This window comes from Rhinoderma darwinii, chromosome 1 (genome assembly GCF_050947455.1).
Source record: "Rhinoderma darwinii isolate aRhiDar2 chromosome 1, aRhiDar2.hap1, whole genome shotgun sequence".
NCBI lineage: Eukaryota > Metazoa > Chordata > Amphibia > Anura > Rhinodermatidae > Rhinoderma > Rhinoderma darwinii.
Window position 1 is genome coordinate 668782070 of NC_134687.1, and position 22446 is coordinate 668804515.

The 22446-nt window shown below is 46.7% G+C and overlaps 1 protein-coding gene across 3 annotated transcripts in view; it reads left to right on the plus strand.

The window, feature by feature from the left end:
- The window catches only part of GBA2 (glucosylceramidase beta 2), a 91225-nt gene that overhangs the window by 62015 nt on the left and 6764 nt on the right, over window positions 1–22446 (plus strand). For all 3 annotated transcript variants that reach the window (XM_075844442.1, XM_075844462.1, XM_075844453.1), the window contains 11 exons: window positions 592–810; window positions 4854–5093; window positions 5663–5765; window positions 5852–6005; window positions 6080–6205; window positions 11906–12090; window positions 14426–14530; window positions 15149–15256; window positions 15347–15498; window positions 18453–18559; window positions 18710–18852. In XM_075844442.1, coding sequence (XP_075700557.1) covers window positions 592–810; window positions 4854–5093; window positions 5663–5765; window positions 5852–6005; window positions 6080–6205; window positions 11906–12090; window positions 14426–14530; window positions 15149–15256; window positions 15347–15498; window positions 18453–18559; window positions 18710–18852 — 1642 coding nt within the window. The remainder of the gene's footprint in view (window positions 1–591; window positions 811–4853; window positions 5094–5662; window positions 5766–5851; window positions 6006–6079; window positions 6206–11905; window positions 12091–14425; window positions 14531–15148; window positions 15257–15346; window positions 15499–18452; window positions 18560–18709; window positions 18853–22446) is intronic.

A 22446-nucleotide genomic window follows, 5' to 3' on the forward strand; every position in this document is an offset into this window, starting at 1 on the left:
GTGTGTTATACTGTAGTGTGTGTGATACTGTAGTGTGTGTTATACTGTAGTGTGTGTTATACTGTAGTGTGTGTTATACTGTAGTGTGTGTTATACTGTAGTGTGTGTTATACTGTAGTGTGTGTGATACTGTAGTGTGTGTTATACTGTAGTGTGTGTTATATTGTAGTGTGTGTTATACTGTAGTGTGTGTTATACTGTAGTGTGTGTGATACTGTAGTGTGTGTGATACTGTAGTGTGTGTGATACTGTAGTGTGTGTTATACTGTAGTGTGTGTTATACTGTAGTGTGTGTGATACTGTAGTGTGTGTTATACTGTAGTGTGTGTTATACTGTAGTGTGTGTTATACTGTAGTGTGTGTTATACTGTAGTGTGTGTTATACTGTAGTGTGTGTTATACTGTAGTGTGTGTTATACTGTAGTGTGTGTTATATTGTAGTGTGTGTTATACTGTAGTGTATGTTTGTTATACTGTAGTGTATGTTATACTGTAGTGTGTGTTATACTGTAGTGTATGTTTGTTATACTGTAGTGTATATATTGTAGCCTGTCCATATATAACAGGAGTATTATTGTGTTTGTCATGCAGTTCACAGTCTGTATCCGGCGTCGGGGTCAGACCGTTTACCAGCAGGTCTTGTCTACCGAGCGTCCTCACACTCTGCAAGGATGGAACTGGGGCTATTGCGGCACTCAGGCTTATTACCATGCCCTGTATCCAAGAGCGTGGACCGTCTATCACCTGCCTGGTCAGAGTGTCACATTAACCTGCCGCCAGGTGTCCCCAATTATCCCCGATGACTACAAGGTAAGGGACCTATCATGTGCTGAAAGTGCCACCATGTAGGGTTAGGACTAATCTCCTTATACAGTGTTATGTAAGCTCAGAGTTAACCAAGTAGGGTTAGGACTAATCTTCTAGTATAGTAACATATAAGATCAGAGCATACCATGTAGGTTTACAGTTCTCTAGTAGAACGGGGGTAAGGTTAGGGCTTCACCTTGTAAGGTCAGGTTACAGTAGTCTAGTACATTAGGGGTAAGGTTAGGACTTGACCTTGTAGGGTCAGGTTACAGTAGTCTAGTACATCAGGTGTAAGGTTAGGGTGTCACCTTGTAGGTTCAGGTTACAGTAGTCTAGTACATCAGGTGTAAGGTTAGGGTGTCACCTTGTAGGGTCAGGTTACAGTAGTCTAGTACATCAGGTGTAAGGTTAGGGCTTCACCTTGTAAGGTCAGGTTACAGTAGTCTAGTACATTAGGGGTAAGGTTAGGGCTTGACCTTGTAGGGTCAGGTTACAGTAGTCTAGTACATCAGGTGTAAGGTTAGGGTGTCACCTTGTAGGGTCAGGTTACAGTAGTCTAGTACATCAGGGGTAAGGTTAGGGCTTCACCTTGTAAGGTCAGGTTACAGTAGTCTAGTACATTAGGGGTAAGGTTAGGGTTTGACCTTGTAGGGTCAGGTTACAGTAGTCTAGTACATCAGGGGTAAGGTTAGGGTGTCACCTTGTAGGGTCAGGTTACAGTAGTCTAGTACATCAGGGGTAAGGTTAGGGTGTCACCTTGTAGGGTCAGGTTACAGTAGTCTAGTACATCAGGTGTAAGGTTAGGGTGTCACCTTGTAGGGTCAGGTTACAGTAGTCTAGTACATCAGGTGTAAGGTTAGGGTGTCACCTTGTAGGGTCAGGTTACAGTAGTCTAGTACATCAGGTGTAAGGTTAGGGTGTCACCTTGTAGGGTCAGGTTACAGTAGTCTAGTACATCAGGGGTAAGGTTAGGGCTTCACCTTGTAGGGTCAGGTTACAGTAGTCTAGTACATCAGGGGTAAGGTTAGGGTGTCACCTTGTAGGGTCAGGTTACAGTAGTCTAGTACATCAGGTGTAAGGTTAGGGTGTTACCTTGTAGGGTCAGGTTACAGTACTCTAGTACATCAGTTGTAAGGTTAGGGCTTCACCTTGTAGGGTCAGGTTACAGTACTTTAGTACATTGTGGGGTAAGGTTAGGGCTTCAACTTGTAGGGTCAGGTTACAGTAGTCTAGTATATGAGGTGTAAGGTTGGGGTGTCACCTTGTAGGGTCAGGTTACAGTAGTCTAGTACATCAGGTGTAAGGTTAGGGTGTCACCTTGTAGGGTCAGGTTACAGTAGTCTAGTACATCAGGTGTAAGGTTAGGGTGTCACCTTGTAGGGTCAGGTTACAGTAGCCTAGTACATCAGGGGTAAGGTTAGGGTGTCACCTTGTAGGGTCAGGTTACAGTAGTCTAGTACATCAGGTGTAAGGTTAGGGTGTCACCTTGTAGGGTCAGGTTACAGTAGTCTAGTACATCAGGGGTAAGGTTAGGGTGTCACCTTGTAGGGTCAGGTTACAGTAGTCTAGTACATTGTGGGGTAAGGTTAGGGTGTCACATTGTAGGGTCAGGTTACTGTAGTCTAGTACATCAGGGGTAAGGTTAGGGCTTCACCTTGTAGGGTCAGGTTACAGTAGTCTAGTACATCAGGTGTAAGGTTAGGGTGTCACCTTGTAGGGTCAGGTTACAGTACTCTAGTACATCAGGTGTAAGGTTAGGGCTTCACCTTGTAGGGTCAGGTTACAGTAGTCTAGTACATCAGGTGTAAGGTTAGGGTGTCACCTTGTAGGTTCAGGTTACAGTAGTCTAGTACATCAGGTGTAAGGTTAGGGTGTCACCTTGTAGGGTCAGGTTACAGTAGTCTAGTACATCAGGTGTAAGGTTAGGGTGTCACCTTGTAGGGTCAGGTTACAGTAGTCTAGTACATCAGGGGTAAGGTTAGGGTGTCACCTTGTAGGGTCAGGTTACAGTAGTCTAGTACATCAGGTGTAAGGTTAGGGTGTTACCTTGTAGGGTCAGGTTACAGTACTCTAGTACATCAGTTGTAAGGTTAGGGCTTCACCTTGTAGGGTCAGGTTACAGTACTTTAGTACATTGTGGGGTAAGGTTAGGGCTTCAACTTGTAGGGTCAGGTTACAGTAGTCTAGTATATCAGGTGTAAGGTTGGGGTGTCACCTTGTAGGGTCAGGTTACAGTAGTCTAGTACATCAGGTGTAAGGTTAGGGTGTCACCTTGTAGGGTCAGGTTACAGTAGTCTAGTACATCAGGTGTAAGGTTAGGGTGTCACCTTGTAGGGTCAGGTTACAGTAGCCTAGTACATCAGGGGTAAGGTTAGGGTGTCACCTTGTAGGGTCAGGTTACAGTAGTCTAGTACATCAGGTGTAAGGTTAGGGTGTCACCTTGTAGGGTCAGGTTACAGTAGTCTAGTACATCAGGGGTAAGGTTAGGGTGTCACCTTGTAGGGTCAGGTTACAGTAGTCTAGTACATTGTGGGGTAAGGTTAGGGTGTCACATTGTAGGGTCAGGTTACTGTAGTCTAGTACATCAGGGGTAAGGTTAGGGCTTCACCTTGTAGGGTCAGGTTACAGTAGTCTAGTACATCAGGTGTAAGGTTAGGGTGTCACCTTGTAGGGTCAGGTTACAGTACTCTAGTACATCAGGTGTAAGGTTAGGGCTTCACCTTGTAGGGTCAGGTTACAGTAGTCTAGTACATCAGGTGTAAGGTTAGGGTGTCACCTTGTAGGTTCAGGTTACAGTAGTCTAGTACATCAGGTGTAAGGTTAGGGTGTCACCTTGTAGGGTCAGGTTACAGTAGTCTAGTACATCAGGTGTAAGGTTAGGGTGTCACCTTGTAGGGTCAGGTTACAGTAGTCTAGTACATCAGGGGTAAGGTTAGGGTGTCACCTTGTAGGGTCAGGTTACAGTAGTCTAGTACATCAGGGGTAAGGTTAGGGTGTCACCTTGTAGGGTCAGGTTACAGTAGTCTAGTACACTGTGGGGTAAGGTTAGGGTGTCACATTGTATGGTCAGGTTTCTGTAGTCTAGTACATCAGGGGTAAGGTTAGGGCTTCACCTTGTAGGGTCAGGTTACAGTAGTCTAGTACATCAGGTGTAAGGTTAGGGTGTCACCTTGTAGGGTCAGGTTACAGTACTCTAGTACATCAGGTGTAAGGTTAGGGCTTCACCTTGTAGGGTCAGGTTACAGTAGTCTAGTACATCAGGTGTAAGGTTAGGGTGTCACCTTGTAGGGTCAGGTTACAGTAGTCTAGTACATCATGTGTAAGGTTAGGGTGTCACCTTGTAGGGTCAGGTTACAGTAGTCTAGTACATCAGGGGTAAGGTTAGGGTGTCACCTTGTAGGGTCAGGTTACAGTAGTCTAGTACATCAGGGGTAAGGTTAGGGTGTCACCTTGTAGGGTCAGGTTACAGTAGTCTAGTACACTGTGGGGTAAGGTTAGGGTGTCACATTGTATGGTCAGGTTACTGTAGTCTAGTACATCAGGGGTAAGGTTAGGGCTTCACCTTGTAGGGTCAGGTTACAGTAGTCTAGTACATCAGGTGTAAGGTTAGGGTGTCACCTTGTAGGGTCAGGTTACAGTAGTCTAGTACATCAGGGGTAAGGTTAGGGTGTCACCTTGTAGGGTCAGGTTACAGTAGTCTAGTACATCAGGGGTAAGGTTAGGGTGTCACCTTGTAGGGTCAGGTTACAGTAGTCTAGTACATCAGGGGTAAGGTTAGGGTGTCACCTTGTAGGGTCAGGTTACAGTAGTCTAGTACATCAGGTGTAAGGTTAGGGTGTCACCTTCTAGGGTCAGGTTACAGTACTCTAGTACGTCAGGGGTAAGGTTAGGGCTTCACCTTCTAGGGTCAGGTTACAGTAGTCTAGTACATCGTGGGGTAAGGTTAGGGCTTCACCTTCTAGGGTCAGGTTACAGTAGTCTAGTACGTCAGGGGTAAGGTTAGGGTTCCACCAGGCACTGTTCACAGGACTGGATCTCTTTCTCAGGACTCGTCGTTGCCGCTTGCCGTCTTTGTCTGGGATGTGGAGAACTCCAGTGGGGAGGAAATAGAAGTTTCCATTATGTTCACAATGAGGAACGGCAGTGGGACTAAAAGTGATCAAGCCGGAGGCCACTGGAACGAACCGTTTCATCTGCAGCAAAATGGAGAATCGGTGTCTGGTGTCTTATTACATCATTCTACCCGCTCCAATCCATTCACCCTGGGGATCGCTGTGCAAGAGCGGGTAAGAGGGCGATCATTTTGGACTGAGGGTGATCTGGACTATAAATGTCGCCCAATTTTCTGTATTTTCTGTTATATCTTGTGTTTCCATTCCTTACCATTTCAAGACCTCAGCTTTCTGTCAGTGAATGGAATAATTTTGGTCTACATTCACAGGCTAAAAGCTGGCCTATTTCTGGTTACAGAGGTGCAGGTTTGTTATATTGTATCAGTGTAGGTAATGATGGGAGAGAAACGTGGTTTGCTGCCGTGTTGTACTCAGACTCGATTGTCTACACTGATACATTGTAACAACCCCTCAGTTGTGTGAGCAAGGCTAGGCTGGTGGTTTTCAGCCACTGGATATAAAGAAGAATGTTTTTGTTTGCCAACAGCAAGCAGAGATCTTGAAATGGTAAGGAATTGATTCCCAGTCTATTAGAAAGCTGCAGAACAATCGCAATCAATGGCGTGTGCTGCATGAAAAAAGAAGCAGCAACATGCATGTAACATGTTGAGGCTGCGCAGATTGTGAACGCAGCCCAAACCGGTTCCAGGGACCCCCTGTGATCAGAGCTCTGATATCTCCAGCCAGGAATCTACGTTTCCCACTGCACTGAATTTGACCCGACCGGGATGGGACAGGACATATGGAAGGACCTTCTGGAGGACGGTCGCCTAAACTCCCCCGCAGGTAATGGCACGCTCACCCCGGGCGTTGTATTAGTGTAACTCAGCAGCTCCCTCTGCAGGACGCTTACTGTAACAACCACCCGCCAGGTACAACTTCTCCCACTGTGAAAGGAAAGACGACGGCGGCGGCGGTGGCGGCAGGCTGCACAGTGAGCGCGGGAGGACGAGGCACCCTGGAGTTCTGCATCTGCTGGGATATGCCCCGGATCCGCTTTGGTTCTGGAGAGAAGGAGTATTACAGGTAAGACATGGCCTCCTCCTGCGCTCTCCGCTCGCACCGTCACCCTTCTAATGGATGTCTCTTCACCTCATCAGACGTTACACGCGCTTCTTCGGCAGTGACGGTGATGCCGCTCCAGCACTTTGCCAGTATGCTTTATCCCACTATGAGGAATGGGAGCAGAAGATCAACACTTGGCAGGACCCAATCCTGCAAGACAAGTAAGTAAGGACTCCATCATGGTGATACCTGCTCGTAGAGCTGAGAACTTGTTACAATGTGTCAGTGTAGGTAAGAGCTATCGGCCCGCAGTCCAGGATCGGAGAGAAAGGTCTGTTCTTGTAATGATGGGGGTAGTGAAACAGACAAGTGAGCCCTAATCTCCCCGCCACTCAGTCCCTGCCCACCTGCAACGACCCGCCCTAGGCGACGGGGTACAACTGGGCGACAGTCCCTACGCTCAACAAGTGCACGACAGACAAACAGACAAGGGTACACAGAAGCCAAGGGAAATGGGGCAGCTGCCCACGGCAACACCGTGAGCAACAAGAGTAGTGAACGAGCCGAGTCAAACCAGGAGAGCACGAGGCACCAAACGCAGATCAGGAGAGTAGTGAACAAGCCGAGTCAAACCAGGAGTGTACGAGGTACAAAACGCAGAGCAGGAGAGTAGTGAACAAGTCGAGTCAAACCAGGAGTGTACGAGGTACAAAACGCAGAGCAGGAGAGTAGTCAGTAAGCCAGGGTCAATATGAAGCAAGGACAAATAGTACAAGAAGCTGCAGCAGGGCCAGGAAACCAACAGAGAAGAATCACAAGCAAGGAGGAACAGGAAAGGCAGGTATAAATAGACAGAGGGCGGGAGCTAGCTCCGTCTGGCCAGGCTGTGATAGGCTCTCCCACTTCTAAGCCTGCCATTCTGAGTGGTGGAAGATGGAGTCAGTCTCACAGACATAGAAGCAGGTGCAGACTGATTATCTATGGGCGTTGCTACAGAAGCTGTGCCTGGCAGATCCTTTACAGTACCCCCCCCTTTTATGAGGGGCCACCAGACCCTTTCTAGGTGGACCTGGTTTATTGGGGAAACGAAGGTGGAACATCCTGACCAACATCCCGGGCGGGTACCCAAGTCCTCTCCTCAGGCCCGTATCCTCTCCAATGGACCAGGTACTGGAGGGAGCCTTGGACCATCTTGCTGTCCACAATCTTGGCCACCTCAAATTCTACCCCCTCAGGAGTGAGAACAGGGACCGGAGGTTTCCTCGAGGGAGCCAAGGACGGGGAGCAGCGTTTAAGGAGGGAGGCATGAAACACGTCGTGTACTCGAAAAGATGGGGGCAACTCCAGTCGGAAGGAGACAGGATTGAAGACTTCAATGACCTTGTACGGCCCTATAAACCGGGGAGCAAACTTCTTGGACGGGACTTTAAGGAGCAAATTTTTTGACGATAGCCACACCAGATCCCCGACCATAAACAAGGGGTTAGCAGAACGTCTTCTATCTGCCTGAGTTTTTTGTATGCTCTGGGATGCCTCTAGGTTCTTCTGAACCTGGGCCCAGACTGTGCACAGTTCCCGATGAACGACCTCTACCTCGGGATTGTTGGAACTACCAGGTGAAAACGGAGGAGAACCATGGATTAAACCCAAAATTACAGATAAAGGGGGAGACCCCTGACGAGTTACTGACCCGGTTATTAAGGGAAAATTCGGCGAGGGGAATGAATGAGACCCAATCATATTGACAGTCAGAGATAAAACACCTTAAATATTGTTCTAGAGACTTATTAGTCCTCTCAGTTTGGCCATTAGTTTCAGGATTGAAGGCAGAGGAGAAGGACATCAATCTCCAACTTCTTACACAGTGCTCTCCAAACCAATTAAACAAATTGTACCCCTCTGTCAGAAACAATATTGACAGGGACCCCATGGAGACGCAGGATGTGTTTGAGAAACAAGGTAGCTAACGTCTTAGCATTGGGTAGTTTCTTGAGGGGCACAAAGTGGCACATCTTACTGAAGCGGTCTACTACACCACCGACTTGCCTTGAGATGGAGGCAAATCGGTGATAAAATCCATGGAGATATGGGTCCAAGGTCTCTGGGGAATGGGCAAAGAACATAGTAAGCCCGCTGGTCGGGACCTGGGAGTCTTGGACCTAGCACAAATTTCACAAGCGGCGACGTAGGCCTTAACGTCTTTAGGCAACCCAGGCCACCAATAGTTTCTGGCAATGAGGTGCTTGGTACCCAGAATGCCTGGATGGCCAGATAGTGCGGAGTCATGATTTTCCCTAAGTACCCTTAGCCGGATTTGCAGGGGAACAAACAGCTTGTTCTCAGAAAGGTTCCCGGGAGCTGAACCTTGATCAGCCGCAATTTCAGAGACTAAGTCAGAATCAACAGAGGAAATGATTATACCTGGAGGCAAAATACAAGCAGGATCTTCCTCCGAAGGAGGGCTGGCCATGAAGCTACGCGACAGTGCATCAGCCTTAATATTTTTAGACCCAGCCCTATAGGTAACCAAAAATTTGAATCTGGTAAAAAATAACGCCCATCGAACTTGTCTCGGGTTTAGCCTCCGGGCAGATTCTAGGAAAACCAGATTCTTGTGGTCGGTAAGTACCGTTACCTGGTGCCTAGCCCCCTTCAGGAAGTGGCGCCACTCTTCAAATGCCCATGTAATGGCTAAGAGTTCGCGGTTGTCAATATCATAGTTACTCACAGTGGGCGAAAACTTCCTGGAGAAGTAGGCACAGGGACGGAGATGGGTGAGGGACCTGGTACCCTGGGACAAGACAGTCCCCACTCCCACCTCGGACGCGTCAACCTCCACGATAAATGGCTCCATTTGGGTGGGCTGAACCAGCACCGGGGCAGAGATAAAGCACTTCTTAAGGACCTCAAAAGCCTGGACAGCCTCAGGAGGCCAGTGGAGGAGATCAGCACCTTTGCGAGTGAGATCCGTAAGAGGCTTAGCGATGACAGAGAAGTTAGCAATAAATCTCCTGTAATAATTAGCGAACCCCAGGAAGCACTGTAACGCCTTCAGGGAGGCAGGTTGGACCCATTCCGCCACAGCCTGGACCTTGGCGGGGTCCATGCGGAATTCATGAGGAGTGAGGATTTGACCCAAAAATGGTATCTCCTGCACCCCAAACACACATTTTTCGGTCTTCGCAAACAGTTTGTTTTCCCAAAGGACCTGGAGCACCTTCCTGACATGCTCAATGTGGGAGGACCAGTCTTTGGAAAACACAAGTATGTCATCAAGGTACACTACAAGAAATACCCCCAGGAAGTCTCTTAAAATCTCATTTATGAAATTCTGGAAGACCGCGGGAGCATTACACAACCCAAAGGGCATGACGAGGTATTCAAAATGACCTTCGGGCGTGTTAAACGCAGTCTTCCACTCATCCCCCTCTTTGATGCGGATAAGGTTATAAGCCCCCCGTAGATCAAACTTAGAGAACTATTGGGCCCCCTGAACCTGATTAAAGAGATCAGGAATCAAAGAAAGGGGATACTGGTTCCTTACAGTGACCTTATTCAAGTTTCGGGAAGTCAATGCATGGCCTAAGACCACCATCCTTCTTCCCTACGAAGAAGAAGCCAGCACCTACCGGAGAAGAAGAGGGGCGAATGTAACCCTTGGCCAGGCATTCCTGGATATACTCTCTCATGGCTTCACGTTCGGGACAAGAGAGATTAAATATCCTACCCTTAGGGAGCTTAGCTCCTGGTACCAAATCGATAGCGCAATCGTATTCTCTATGAGGAGGTAACACTTTGGAGGCCTCCTTAGAGAAAACATCAGCGAAGTCCTGAACAAACTCAGGTAGCGTGTTCACCTCCTCAGGGGGAGAAATAGAATTAACAGAAAAACATGACGTCAAGCATTCATTACCCCATTTGGTAAGATCCCCAGTATTCCAGTCAAACGTGGGATTATGCAACTGCAACTAGGGAAGGCCTAAAACCAAAATCGGACGATAATCCCTGCATCAACAGTACAGAGCACTGCTCCAAATGCATGGAGCCAACAAGGAGTTCAAAAACAGGGGTATGCTGTGTAAAATAACCATTAGCAAGAGGAGTGGAGTCGATACCCACTACCGGGACAGGTTTAGGCAAATCAATCAGAGGCATAGCAAGGGACATAGCAAATTCCACAGACATGATATTAGTAGAGGACCCTGAATCCACGAAGGCACTGCCGGTAGCAGACCACCACCAAAAGAGACCTGAAAGGGAAGCAAGATTTTATTAAGTTTCATGTTTACGGGAAATACCTGTGCGCCCAATTGACCTCCCCGATGATCACTTAGGCGCGGAAGTTTTCCGGCTGCTTATTCTTACGCCTAGGACAGTTGTTCACTTGATGCTTGTCATCCCCACAGTAGAAGCAGAGACCATTCTTCCTGCGGAACTCTCTACGTTGTTGGGGGGACATGGAGGCCCCGAGTTGCATAGGTACCTCCGAGACGTCGGTCAAGTCGTACCGCTAAAGCCATAACCTGGTCTAGGGAGTCAGAAGAGGGATAGCTAACTAGCAGGTCTTTCAGGGCGTTCGACAGACCCAACCTAAACTGGCACCTTAAGGCAGGGTCATTCCACCGAGAAGCTACGCACCACTTCCTAAAGTCAGAACAATACTCCTCAACAGGTCTCTTACCCTGACGTAAGGTCACCAGCTGACTCTCGGCAAAGACAGTCTTGTCATTCTCGTCATAAATGAGTCCGAGAGCAGAAAAGAAAAGATCAATGGAGGAAAGTTCAGGGGCGTCAGGAGCCAAGGAGAAGGCCCATTCTTGGGCCCCTTCCTGGAGCCGGGACATAATTATACCCACCCGCTGGCTCTCAGAACCTGAGGAGTGGGGCTTTAAGCGAAAATAGAGCCTACAACTCTCCCGAAAGGAGAGAAAAGTCTTCCGGTCCCCTGAGAACCGGTCAGGCAATTTGAGGTGGGGTTCAAGAGGTGAGGTGAGGGGCACTACCATGGTAGCATCAGGCTGGTTGACCCTCTGAGCCAGGGCCTGGACCTGTAGGGAGAGGCCCTGCATTTGCTGAGCCAGGGTCTCAAGGGGGTCCATAGTAGTGTCAGGGACCAGGGTAAACTAGGTATATGGGCTTGTGATTATGTAATGATGGGGGTAGGGAAACAGACAAGTGAGCCCTAATCTACCCGCCACTCAGTCCCTGCCCACCTGCAACGACCCGCCCTAGGCGACGGGGTACAACTGGGCGACGGTCCCCACGCTCAACAAGTGCACGACAGACAAACAGACAAAGGTACACAGAAGCCAAGGGAAATGGGGCAGCTGCCCACGGCAACACCGTGAGCAACAAGAGTAGTGAACGAGCCGAGTCAAACCAGGAGAGCATGAGGCACCAAACGCAGAGCAGGAGAGTAGTAAACAAGCCGAGTCAAACCAGGAGTGTACGAGGTACAAAACGCAGAGCAGGAGAGTTGTCAGTAAGCCAGGGTCAATATGAAGCAGGGACAAATAGTACAAGAAGCTGCAGCAGGGCCAGGAAACCAACAGAGAATAATCACAAGCAAGGAGGAACAGGAAAGGCAGGTATAAATAGACAGAGGGCGGGATCTAGCTCCGTCTGGCCAGGCTGTGATAGGCTCTCCCACTCCTAAGCCTGCCATCCTGAGTGGTGGAAGATGGAGTCAGTCTCACAGACATAGAAGCAGGTGCAGACTGATTACCTATGGGCGTTGACACAGAAGCTGTGCCTGGCAGGTCCTTTACAGTACTGCTAGAGGATTGCCTGCACTGATTGTCTACGATAAATGGTCCCATTTACTGGCAGCAAGCAGAGGTCTTGAGATGGTGAGGAATACAGAGCCGCTGTATTAGTCTACAGACCACACGTATGAGCTATGTCTTCTCCTCCCCCGCCAGCCTCCTCCCCTCCTGGTATAAATCCGCCCTGTTTAATGAGCTGTACTTCATGGCGGATGGCGGCACCATCTGGGTGGAAGTTCCGGCTGACGATGAAGATGACGAACTCGTGAAGATTGGGCAGCAACACATGCCTGGCATGAAAAGTCTACTGCAAGAATATGGACGCTTCGCTTACCTGGAAGGTGAGACACCTCACTGTACCCCAATATAAGCCGTACCCCAATATACATCATACCTCAATATAAGCCCTACCGCAATATACAGTACTGTGAAAAAGTTTTAGACAGTTATGAAAAAATGCTGCAAAGTAAGAAAGCGAATTAACAAAAGAGAAATGAAATCAGATCAATATTTGGTGTGACCGCCCTTTGCCTTCAGAACAGCACCAATTCTTCTAGGTACTTGCAGAAAGTGCTGGATTTTGTAGGATTTTAGTCCGGTGTATGATTAACCAATTCTACCAAACAGGTGATAATGATCATCATTGTAATATGTAGGTGGAAACTCATTAACCGTAACAGAAACAGCTGTGTAGGAGGATTAAAACTGGGTGAGGAACAGCCAAACTCTGCTACAAAGGTGAGGTTGTGGAAGACAGTTTCATGTCACAGGTCTACCATGGCAAGACAAGACATAGGGTAGTTATACTGCATCAGCGAGGTCTCTCCAAGGCAAAGATTTCACAGCAGACCGGGGTCTCAAGACGTGCTGTTCAAGCTCTACTAAAGAAGAACAAAAAAACGGCCAACATTGAGGACCATAGACCCAGTGGTCGGCCAAGAAAACTTAGTGCAGTAGATCAGACATGATGATGTGGCCCCCACAGAGTCCTTGATGTGGCCCCCACAGAGTGCTGGAAGTGATGATGTGGCCCCCACAGAGTCCCGGAAATGATGATGTGGCCCGCACAGAGTGCCGGAAGTGATGATGTGGCCACCACAGAGTGCTGGAAGTGATGATGTGGCCCCCACAAGGTGCTGGAAGTGATGATGTGGCCCCCACAGAGTCCCGGAAGTGATGATGTGGCCCCCACAGTGTACCGGAAGTGATGATGTGGCCCCTACAGAGTCCTGGAAATGATGATGTGGCCCCCACAGAGTCCTGGAAGTGATGATGTGGCCCCCACAGATTGCTGGAAGTGATGATGTGGCCCCCACAGAGTCCTGATCTCTACATAATCTTGTCTGGGATTACATGAAGGATTGGAGGCAGTGACATCCACAGAAGATCTGCGCTCAGTTCTCCAAGATGTGGAACAACCTCCCGGCCGAGTCCCTGCAAAAACTGTGCAAGTACCTGGAAGAAGTGATGCTGGAGGCAAAGGGCGGTCACACCAAATATTGATTTCTCTCGTGTTCATGCACTTTGTATTTTGTTAATTGAAAAAATAACTATTAGCACTTTTTTCCACAACTGCCTAAAACTTTTGCACAGTCCTGTACACTGCACCCCAATATACACTGCACCCCATTATACTCCATACCACTCTACACTGCACCCTATTATACCCCATACCCCTCTACACTGCACCCCATTATACTCCATACCCTTCTACACTGCACCCTATTATACCCCATACCCCTCTACACTGCACCCCAATATACTCCATATCCCTCTACACTGCACCCTATTATACCCCATACCCCTCTACACTGCACCCCATTATACTCCATACCCCTCTACACTGCACCCTATTATACCCCATACCCCTCTACACTGCACCCCATTATACACTGCACCCCATTATACTCCATACCCCTCTACACTGCACCCTATTATACCCCATACCCCTCTACAATGCACCCCATTATACTCCATACCCCTCTACACTGTACCCCATTATACTCCACACCCCTCTACACTGCACCCCATTATACTCCATACCCGTCTACACTGCACCCTATTATACCCCATACCCCTCTACACTGCACCCCATTATACTCCATACCCCTCTACACTGCGCCCCATTATGCCCCATACCCCTCTACACTGCACCCCATTATACTCCATACCCCTCTACACTGCACCCTATTTTACCCCTCTACACTGCACCACATTATACACTGCACCCCATTATACTCCATACCCCTCTACACTGCACCCCAATATACACTGCACACCATTATACTCCATACCCCTCTACACTGCACCCCAATATACACTGCACACCATTATACTCCATACCCCTCTACACTGCACCCCAATATACACTGCACCCCATTATACTCCATACCCCTCTAAACTGCACCCCATTATACTCCATACCCCTCTACACTGCACCCCAATATACACTGCACCCCATTATACTCCATACCTCTCTACACTGCACCCCATTATACTCCATACCACTCTACACTGCACCCCATTATACTCCATACCTCTCTACACTGCACCCCATTATACTCCATACCCCTCTACACTGCACCCCATTATACTCCATACCCCTCTACACCGCTCCCCATCATACATTCCCCTGTTCTCTTCTGTATTCCTGTGATGTTCTCGGTGTCTCGGCAGGACAGGAGTACCGCATGTATAACACGTATGACGTCCATTTCTACGCTTCCTTTGCGCTCATCATGCTGTGGCCTCAGTTGGAGATCAGTCTTCAGTACGACATGGGTGAGTATATAAATATATATATATATGTTAGTGTCGCTACTAATGTATATCCATGTCTCCGTGACATCACAGCTCCTCCTGGTAAATGTCTACATTACTGGGGACTCTCACGGTATACTCCTGGTAAATATCTACATTACTGGGGACTCTCACGGTATACTCCTGGTAAATGTCTACATTACCTGAGAATGGGGGCTCTCACAGCTCCTCCTGGTAAATGTCTACATTACCTGAGAATGGGGGCTCTCACGGCTCCTCCTGGTAAATGTCTACATTACCTGAGAATGGGGGCTCTCACGGCTCCTCCTGGTAAATGTTTACATTATGGGGCTCTCACGCCTCCTCCTGGTTAATGTCTACATTACCTGAGAATGGGGGCTCTCACCGCTCCTCCTGGTAAAAGTCTTCATTATCTGAGAATGGGGGCTCTCACGGCTCCTCCTGGTAACTGTCTTTATTACCGGGGGTTGCCAGCTCTCGCTGCCATCGGTAGTTTTGATGTCGGGGTTTGGTCCGGTCCCCTGTATACAGTTATTACCAGACATTGGGGTTGTGCCGTCCTGCAGATCTGGGTGTGCTTCTCCACCTGAGTTTACGCCATTTTTTGTCTTCCATTAGCGGCCTCCGTTCTTCAGGAGGATCCGGAGAGGAGAAAGTATCTCATGAGTGGCTCGGTGGCCCCAGTGAAGAGCAGGAACGTGGTCCCTCATGACATTGGGGACCCAGGTATGACCTCTCTGAGCCTGTATCCCTTACTTATCATGTCTTCTCCTGATATTTCTCTAACGTTATGATATTTCCTCTTCCATCTCTTAGAAGATAAACCATGGAAGAAACTCAACGCCTATCTCATCCATGACACGGCCGACTGGAAGGACCTCAACCTCAAGTTTGTGCTACAAGTCTATAGAGACTACTACATGACCAAGAGCTCCTCCTACCTTACTGACATGTGGCCTGTCTGCCAGGTAACTACCACATGACCAAGAGCTCCTCCTACCTTACTGACGTGGCGGGTCTGCCAGATAAATACCACATGACCAAGAGCTCCTCCTACCTTACTGACATGTGACCGGTCTGCCAGGTAACTACCACATGACCAAGAGCTCCTCCTACCTTACTGACATGTGGCAGGTCTGCCAGGTAACTACCACATGACCAAGAGCTCCTACCTTACTGACATGTGGCCGATCCGCCAGGTAACTACCACATGACCAAGAGCTCCTCCTACCTTACTGACATGTGGCCGGTCTGCCAGGTAACTACCACATGACCAAGAGCTCCTCCTACCTTACTGACATGTGGCCGGTCTGCCAGGTAACTACCACATGACCAAGAGCTCCTCCTACCTTACTGACATGTGTCCGGTCCGCCAGGTAACTACCACATGACCAAGAGCTCCTCCTACCTTACTGACATGTGACGGTCTGCCAGGTAACTACCACATGACTAAGAGCTCCTCCTACCTTACTGACATGTGACCGTCTGCCAGGTAACTACCACATGACCAAGAGCTCCTCCTACCTTACTGACATGTGACCGTCTGCCAGGTAACTACCACATGACCAAGTACTCCTCCTACCTTACTGACATGTAGCTATTTTGCCAGGTAACTACCACATGACCAAGAGCTCCTACCTTACTGACATGTGACGGTCTGCCAGGTAACTACCACATGACCAAGAGCTCCTCCTACCTTACTGACATGTGACGGTCTGCCAGGTAACTACCATATAACCAAGAGCTCCTCCTACCTTACTGACATGTGGCCGGTCTGCCAGGTAACTACCACATGACCAAAAGCTCCTCCTACCTTACTAACATGTGGCCGGTCTGCCAGGTAACTACCACATCACCAAGAGCTCCTCCTACCTTACTGACATGTGGCCGGTCTGCCAGGTAACTACCACATGACCAAGAGCTCCTCCTACCTTACTGACATGTGACGGTCTGCCAGGTAACTACCACATGACCAAGAGCTCCTCCTACCTTACTGACATGTGGCCGTTCTGCCAGGTAACTACCACATGACCAAGAGCTCCTCCTACCTTACTGACATGTGGCCATTCTGCCAGGTAAATACCACATGACTAAGAGCTCCTCCTACTTAAATGTGACCAGTCTGCCAGGTAACTACCACATGACTGAGAGCTCCTCCTACTTAAGGGACATGTGACCAGTCTGCCAGGTAAATACCACATGACTGAGAGCTCCTCCTACTTAAGGGACTTGTGACCAGTCTGCCAGGTAACTACCACATGACCCAGAGCTGCTCCTACCTTACTGACATGTGGCCGGTCTGCCAGGTAAATACCACATGACCAAGAGCTCCTCCTACCTTACTAACATGTGGCCGGTCTGCCAGGTAACTACCACATCACCAAGAGCTCCTCCTACCTTACTGACATGTGGCCGGTCTGCCAGGTAAATACCACATGACCAAGAGCTCCTCCTACCTTACTGACATGTGGCCTGTCTGCCAGGTAACTACCACATCACCAAGAGCTCCTCCTACCTTACTGACATGTGGCCTGTCTGCCAGGTAAATACCACATGACTGAGAGCTCCTCCTACTTAAATGTGACCAGTCTGCCAGGTAACTACCACATGACTGAGAGCTCCTCCTACTTAAATGTGACCAGTCTGCCAGGTAACTACCACATGAACAAGAGCTCCTCCTACCTTACTGACATGTGGCCTGTCTGCCAGGTAACTACCACATGACCAAGAGCTCCTCCTACCTTACTGACATGTGACGGTCTGCCAGGTAACTACCACATGACCAAGAGCTCCTCCTACCTTACTGACATGTGGCCATTCTGCCAGGTAAATACCACATGACTGAGAGCTCCTCCTACTTAAGGGACTTGTGACCAGTCTGCCAGGTAACTACCACATGACCCAGAGCTGCTCCTACCTTACTGACATGTGGCCGGTCTGCCAGGTAAATACCACATGACCAAGAGCTCCTCCTACCTTACTGACATGTGGCCTGTCTGCCAGGTAACTACCACATCACCAAGAGCTCCTCCTACCTTACTGACATGTGGCCTGTCTGCCAGGTAAATACCACATGACTAAGAGCTCCTCCTACTTAAATGTGACCAGTCTGCCAGGTAACTACCACATGAACAAGAGCTCCTCCTACCTTACTGACATGTGGCCTGTCTGCCAGGTAACTACCACATGACCAAGAGCTCCTCCTACCTTACTGACATGTGATGGTCTGCCAGGTAACTACCACATGACCAAGAGCTCCTCCTACCTTACTGACATGTGGCCGTTCTGCCAGGTAACTACCACATGACCAAGAGCTCCTCCTACCTTACTGACATGTGGCCTGTCTGCCAGGTAAATACCACATGACTGAGAGCTCCTCCTACTTAAATGTGACCAGTCTGCCAGGTAACTACCACATGAACAAGAGCTCCTCCTACCTTACTGACATGTGGCCTGTCTGCCAGGTAACTACCACATGACCAAGAGCTCCTCCTACCTTACTGACATGTGATGGTCTGCCAGGTAACTACCACATGACCAAGAGCTCCTCCTACCTTACTGACATGTGGCCGTTCTGCCAGGTAACTACCACATGACCAAGAGCTCCTCCTACCTTACTGACATGTGGCCTGTCTGCCAGGTAAATACCACATGACTGAGAGCTCCTCCTACTTAAATGTGACCAGTCTGCCAGGTAACTACCACATGACTGAGAGCTCCTCCTACTTAAGGGACTTGTGACCAGTCTGCCAGGTAAATACCACATGACCAAGAGCTCCTCCTACTTGCTGGACATGTGACCAGTGTGTCAGGTGACTGCCACATGACAGAGCTCCTTTTATTTTCTGAACATGTGAACAGTGTGGGTGTGGCCTAGTTGTGGGGTCTTGTGGTGCTCACACTTTGGTTTTATCGCCCTCAGGCTGTCATGGACACTGCATTGAGGTTTGATCACGATGGGGATGGTCTAATTGAAAACTCGGGGTTCGCTGATCAGACGTATGATGGTTGGGTGATGACAGGACCAAGGTGAGGACGTTATTCGGTAGATGTTCCCACGTACTGGTCGTGTATGGCCGCCATTATTTATCTTCTGTTGGTGGGAGCTCGGGTGTATGTGTGTGTATATATAGTGGGGGGGCTGTAGTTTATCTCTATATAACGGTGTCTGTGTCTCAGCTCTTACTGCGGGGGGCTCTGGTTGGCCGCAGTGTGTATGATGTGTCGGATGGCCGATGATCTCAAGGACAAGGAGGCGTACAACAAGTTCACCAGTATTCTCACCAGAGGAAAAGAAGCATTTGAGAAGCTGCTCTGGAACGGTAAGTGTCCTGATATACTGGTGGTATTTTACTTCTAATACTCAGTGTTACTACATAGATATGAGGTACTACTACCCTAAATATCACAAACACTATTCATGGCTAGGACGTTATTCAGATGATGCACGAATGGAGAGGAGGTACTAGTACTCCGTATATACTCTATAGAGAACAATGATATATACAGTGTTACTACATGATGAGGAGGTACTAGTACTCAGTATACTCTATAGAGAACAATGATATGTACAGTGTTACTACATGGTGAGGAGGTACTAGTACTCAGTATACTGTCTATAGAGAACAATGATATATACAGTGTTACTACATGGTGAGGCGGTACTAGTACTCAGTATACTGTATATAGAGAACAATGATATATACAGTGTTACTACATGGTGAGGAGGTACTAGTACTCAGTATACTGTCTATAGAGAACAATGATATATAGTGTGTTACTACATGATGAGGAGGTACTAGTACTCAGTATACTGTATATAGAGAACAATGATATATACAGTGTTACTACATGGTGAGGAGGTACTAGTACTCAGTATACTCTATAGAGCACAATGATATATACAGTGTTACTACATGGAGAGGAGGTACTAGTACTCAGTATACTGTATATAGAGAACAATGATATATACAGTTACTACATGGTGAGGTGGTACTAGTACTCAGTATACTGTATATAGAGAACAATGATATATACAGTGTTACTACATGGTGAGGAGGTACTAGTACTCAGTATACTGTCTATAGAGAACAATGATATATACAGTGTTACTACATGATGAGGAGGTACTAGTACTCAGTATACTGTATATAGAGAACAATGATATATACAGTGTTACTACATGGTGAGGAGGTACTAGTACTCAGTATACTGTCTATAGAGAACAATGATATATACAGTGTTACTACATGATGAGGAGGTACTAGTACTCAGTATATACTCTATAGAGAACAATGATATATACAGTGTTACTACATGGTGAGGAGGTACTAGTACTCAGTATACTGTCTATAGAGAACAATGATATATACAGTGTTACTACATGATGAGGAGGTACTAGTACTCAGTATATACTCTATAGAGAACAATGATATATACAGTGTTACTACATGGTGAGGAGGTACTAGTACTCAGTATACTGTCTATAGAGAACAATTATATATACAGTGTTACTACATGATGAGGAGGTACTAGTACTCAGTATACTCTCTATAGAGAACAATGATATGTACAGTGTTACTACATGGTGAGGAGGTACTAGTACTCAGTATATACTCTATAGAGAACAATGATATATACAGTTACTACATGGTGAGGAGGTACTAGTACTCAGTATACTGTATATAGAGAACAATGATATACACAGTGTTACTACATGGTGAGGAGGTACTAGTACTCAGTATACTGTCTATAGAGAACAATGATATATACAGTGTTACTACATGGTGAGGAGGTACTAGTACTCAGTATATACTCTATAGAGAACAATGATATATACAGTTACTACATGGTGAGGAGGTACTAGTACTCAGTATACTGTCTATAGAGAACAATGATATATACAGTGTTACTACATGGTGAGGAGGTACTAGTACTCAGTATACTGTCTATAGAGAACAATGATATATACAGTGTTACTACATGGTGAGGAGGTACTAGTACTCAGTATACTGTCTATAGAGAACAATGATATATACAGGGTTACTACATGGTGAGGAGGTACTAGTACTCAGTATACTCTATAGAGAACAATGATATATACAGTGTTACTACATGATGAGGAGGTACTAGTACTCAGTATACTCTATAGAGAACAATGATATATACAGTGTTACTACATGGTGAGGAGGTACTAGTACTCAGTATACTGTCTATAGAGAACAATGATATATAGTGTGTTACTACATGGTGAGGCGGTACTAGTACTCAGTATATACTCTATAGAGAACAATGATATATACAGTGTTACTACATGATGAGGAGGTACTAGTACTCAGTATACTGTATATAGAGAACAATGATATATACAGTGTTACTACATGGTGAGGCGGTACTAGTACTCAGTATACTCTCTATAGAGAACAATGATATATACTGTGTTACTACATGGTGAGGAGGTACTAGTACTCAGTATATACTCTATAGAGAACAATGATATATACAGTGTTACTACATGGTGAGGAGGTACTAGTACTCAGTATACTGTCTATAGAGAACAATGATATATACAGTGTTACTACATGGTGAGGAGGTACTAGTACTCAGTATACTGTCTATAGAGAACAATGATATATACAGTGTTACTACATGGTGAGGAGGTACTAGTACTCAGTATACTGTCTATAGAGAACAATGATATATACAGTGTTACTACATGATGAGGAGGTACTAGTACTCAGTATACTGTCTATAGAGAACAATGATATATACAGTGCTACTACATGGTGAGGAGGTACTAGTACTCAGTATACTGTCTATAGAGAACAATGATATATACAGTGTTACTACATGGTGAGGCGGTACTAGTACTCAGTATACTGTCTATAGAGAACAATGATATATAGTGTGTTACTACATGGTGAGGAGGTACTAGTACTCAGTATACTGTCTATATAGAACAATGATATATACAGTGTTACTACATGATGAGGAGGTACTAGTACTCAGTATATACTCTATAGAGAACAATGATATATACAGTGTTACTACATGGTGAGGAGGTACTAGTACTCAGTATACTGTCTATAGAGAACAATGATATATACAGTGTTACTACATGGTGAGGAGGTACTAGTACTCAGTATACTGTCTATAGAGAACAATGATATATACAGTGTTACTACATGGTGAGGAGGTACTAGTACTCAGTATACTGTATATAGAGAACAATGATATATACAGGGTTACTACATGGTGAGGAGGTACTAGTACTCAGTATACTGTCTATAGAGAACAATGATATATAGTGTGTTACTACATGGTGAGGCGGTACTAGTACTCCGTATACTCTATAGAGAACAATGATATATACAGTGTTACTACATGGTGAGGAGGTACTAGTACTCAGTATACTGTCTATAGAGAACAATGATATATACAGTGTTACTACATGGTGAGGAGGTACTAGTACTCAGTATACTGTATATAGAGAACAATGATATATACAGTGTTACTACATGGTGAGGCGGTACTAGTACTCAGTATACTCTCTATAGAGAACAATGATATATACTGTGTTACTACATGGTGAGGAGGTACTAGTACTCAGTATATACTCTATAGAGAACAATGATATATACAGTGTTACTACATGGTGAGGAGGTACTAGTACTCAGTATACTGTCTATAGAGAACAATGATATATACAGTGTTACTACATGGTGAGGAGGTACTAGTACTCAGTATACTGTCTATAGAGAACAATGATATATACAGTGTTACTACATGGTGAGGAGGTACTAGTACTCAGTATACTGTCTATAGAGAACAATGATATATACAGTGTTACTACATGATGAGGAGGTACTAGTACTCAGTATACTGTCTATAGAGAACAATGATATATACAGTGCTAC